Below are 3,945 nucleotides of genomic sequence, written 5' to 3'. Positions count from 1 at the left end.
ATTTAAATAACCTTAATGCTATCCCTCCTTTGAGGACTTGATCATATAGTAAAGGAGTTTCCTCCTTTATGTGCCTGTATTTAGGTCCTGATATGGGTCTGTGTTCTGTTGCACCATGACTGCACCTGAGATGAGCTGGTTAGTAGAGCCAATGATTGTGGAAAACATCTGACATAATGAATAGTGCTGTGGAGGGTTATGGATGGATTCAGGTGACTGGATGAATTTGTAGTGACATATATGTATATTTACATACATAGATATGCATACCCACACACACACAATGTAATCACCCTGGTGAGCTGCTGATGAATGCGTCCCTTGTAATCTGTCACTCAAAGCCAAGAGGTTCACATTTATGAACCATTGGGACATTCTCAAGTATGTCTCTAAAGTCCTCATAAGCTGTTGCTATGGAGACATGTTCATGTGGGGCTTCTGAATTCTGTTTTTACACATGGGATTGTGGAATGTTAAGTGTATATTCTTTTTTGTTTTCTTTAGCTCCAAGAATGGGACTCAAAGCCAGTACATGATACTTTGCTCACTTACTAATGCTCTAACAACTAAGCCATACCTCTATCCCTTAAAGTATGTATTTTGTCTATTCTGTTGTGAAAGACTATATGAATATATGACAAATACTACCAGCTCTATAAAAATTATAGAACTGTTCATTTCCAGGGGTGAAGAGACTGATGTTTTAGAAGGTATTCTAGGTTTACAGAAAAATTTGAAAATTGTTTCCCACAAGAAATCTGAATGGATTCTATGTCACTTTTATTGAATTTCACCACATAAAATAAGTATTTACTAAATCAACTTTATTACTCATCTATAATTCTCAAATATTTCTCATTTTTAAACGTTACAAAATTCCATTAAATCACTCAATTTCTTTATAGATTCTATGAAACTACTTATTTTCCTAATTTATAACATTTCAGTTTTACTTACATAAGTTTTGTAAACACCTTTGAAGAAAGTAGACTGCTTCCCAATGATAGGATTCATGATACTAAATACAACAACCTCAAAATTAGAGATGTGGCACAAAGGGTAGAGTGCTAAGCTTGAGAATAAAAGCCAAAGGGAAGTAAAGGGCCATGAGTTCAAATGAAACTAACAGCAAAATAAAAGGAAAAAGGTAAATATCATCCTAGAATTTCATGAAACAGGAAATTAGACATAATCATCTTCTTGTAGATCTCCCAATAGAGAATGTTAGAAATGGAACTTGAGAAATTTTAGAAGATGGACATTTAGGGAAGAATGACTGAGAGTACTTAGAACTTTTTTGAAAAACTTTCTACATGTTTTACATTGCTATGATTTCTCATGTGTGTGTGTGTTAAATGATGAACCCTGAGCTGTGACTTCTGGTTGAAGAATTCCACATTTCTACCTTGATAAGGTTTGTATCCTGTGTGGGTTCTCTATTGCAAACTGACTTCTCTTCCAAATGAAAGACTTTCCCTACTTGTTACATACTAGAGATTTCTAATTTGGGTGAATTTTCTTATATGCTAGGCTGTGGCCTCCTGTGGACGGTTCTTTCCACATTTGTTGCAGTCATAAGGCTTCTCTCTTGTGTTGTGCTCTCTGATGAAAAATAAGGGTTGACTTCTGTGTGAAACTCTTTCCACAGCTGTTACATTCCTAAAGTTTTACTCCTGTGTGTTCTCCGATGGACAGTAAGGTTTCCCCTGTGGCTGAATGACTTTCCACACAGGTCACATTCAAAAGGTTTCTCTCCTGTGTGTGTTCTCTGATGGTCAGAAAGGTATACCTTCCTGGTGAAAGACTTTCCACAGCTGTTACATTCATAAGGTTTCTCTCCTGTGTGCATTATCTGATGGATGTTAAGTGCTGCCTTCCACCTGAAAGACTTTCCACACTCCATACATTCATAAGGTTTCTCTCCTGTGTGTATTATCTGATGTGATTTAAGGATCGACTTCCGGATGAAAGACTTTCCACACCAGCTACATCCATAAGGTTTTTCTCCTGTGTGTTTTCTCTCATGGACAGTAAGGCCAATTTTCTTGGTGAAAGACTTTCCACACCTCCTACATTCATAAGGTCTCTGTCCTGTATGTGTTGCCTGATGGGCAGTAAGTTGTGACTTCATGGCGAAAGACTTTCTACACACATTACATTCATAAGGTTTCTCTCCCGTGTATATTGTCTCATGGATAGTAAGGCATGTTTTCCGGGCAAAAACCTTTCCACACCTGCTACATTCATAAGGTCTCTCTCCTGTATGTGTTGTCTGATGGATCCTAAGGTTTCCTTTCTGGGTGAAAGACTTTCTACACACATTACACTGATAAGGTTTCTCTCCTGTGTGTGTTGTCTGATGGATTTTAATTTGTGCCTTCTGGGTGAAAGACTTTCCACATATATTACATTTGTATGGTTTCACTCCTGTGTGTGTTGTCTGATGGACATTAAGGGTTGTCTTCTGGGTGAAAGACTTCCCACATTTGTTACATTCATAAGGTTTCTCTCCTGTGTGTGTTCTCTGATGGACAGTAAGGTATGCCTTCAAGTGAAAAGATTTTCCACACTTGTTACATTCATAAAGTGTCTTTCTTGTGTGAATTTTCTGATGAAAAGTAAGGTTTGCCTTCCGGATGAAGGACTTTCCACACACATTACATTCATAAGGTTTCTCTCTTGTGTGTGTTGTCTGATGGACAGTAAGGTGTGCCTTCTGGATGAAAGACTTTCCACACACATTACATTCATAAGGTTTATCTCCTATGTGTATTCTGTGATGATATGTAAGTTTTGACTTCCGCATGAAAGACTTTCCACACAGGTTACATTCATAAGGTTTCTCACCTGTGTGTGTTCGCTCGTGAGCAGTAAGGTTTGTCTTCTGGGTGAAAGACTTCCCACACTGGATACATTCATAAGGCTTCTCTCCTGTGTGTGTTTTCTGATGGACAGTGAGGTATGACTTCAGGCTGAATGACTTTCCACACAGGTTACATTCATAAGGTTTCTCTCCTGTGTGTGTTGTCCGATGGACAGTGAGGTGTGCCTTCTGGCTGAAAGACTTTCCACACACATTACATTCATGAGGTTTCTCTCCTGTGTGTGTTAGCTGATGGACAGTAAGCTGTGCCTTCCGAGTGAAAGACTTTCCACACAGGTTACATTCATAAGGTTTCTCTCCCGTGTGTGTTGTCAGATGGACATTAAGGGTTGTCTTTCGGCTGAAAGACTTTCCACACACATTACATTCATAAGGTTTCTCTCCTGTGTGTTTTGTCAGATGGACAGTAAGGTGTGCCTTACGGCTGAAAGACTTTCCACACACATTACATTCATAAGGTTTCTCTCCTGTGTGTGTTCTCTGATGGACAGTAAGGTATGTCTTCCGGGTGAAAGAATGTCCACATTGGTTAGATTCTTTAACTACAGGAGATACTCCAGGACTATAAGCAGCACATATCCCATTAGACTCGCCATGGAGAAGCATGTTCTGACACTGCCTGAACTCCTCTGTCCTTATCCCTAAGGAGTTCCCATTATTCCTAATCAGCTCTGACTTAGGTTTTGATCTCAAATTAAAAGTTGTTATTAATTTCACATTTTTCTCCCCTGTGTTAATATTCATGACTCCGACTTCAGACAGACAATCATAGGGATTCTCCTGACAGGTCTTAGTCCTGTACTCCTTTTCTTGGACATCTACAATGAGATATAGAAAGACAGACAAAAACAGAAATGAGACCTCAAGATTCCTTAATGTAACAGTAAAGGCATTTCCGTGCATCCTAACTGTTACGAGATTTTAAAAGATCAAAGCAGGAACTCTTTGATGCAGAATATAAGCTTTTCTCTGATATGTATTAGTTAAGAAAGTAGCACTGACATTTTACAATGGTAAATAATGTTTTTCTGTTTCAGTTTTTCTCAAGGAATTAATTACTC

At 38.4% G+C, this 3,945-nt stretch overlaps 1 protein-coding gene across 1 annotated transcript; it reads right to left on the bottom strand.

The window, feature by feature from the left end:
• Window positions 1–1,057: 1,057 nt before the first annotated feature.
• LOC138829664 (zinc finger protein 268-like) lies at window positions 1,058–3,698 on the bottom strand. Its single transcript, XM_070026134.1, has one exon. The coding sequence runs from the start codon at window positions 3,626–3,628 to the stop codon at window positions 1,652–1,654; it is 1,977 nt and encodes a 658-aa protein (XP_069882235.1). The 5' UTR covers window positions 3,629–3,698; the 3' UTR covers window positions 1,058–1,651.
• Window positions 3,699–3,945: the final 247 nt, after the last annotated feature.

This window comes from Dipodomys merriami, unplaced genomic scaffold (genome assembly GCF_024711535.1).
Source record: "Dipodomys merriami isolate MVZ:Mamm:240054 unplaced genomic scaffold, mDipMer1.0.p SCAF_175, whole genome shotgun sequence".
NCBI classification, from domain to species: Eukaryota; Metazoa; Chordata; class Mammalia; order Rodentia; family Heteromyidae; genus Dipodomys; species Dipodomys merriami.
Note: the sequence above shows the minus strand (reverse complement) of the source record. Positions and strands in the feature narration are given on the sequence as shown.

What these genes read in the sequence shown, in the direction of transcription:
- LOC138829664 (XM_070026134.1), bottom strand. Translation starts at nt 3,628, where the DNA reads ATGAATATTAACACAGGGGAGAAAAATGTGAAATTAATAACAACTTTT.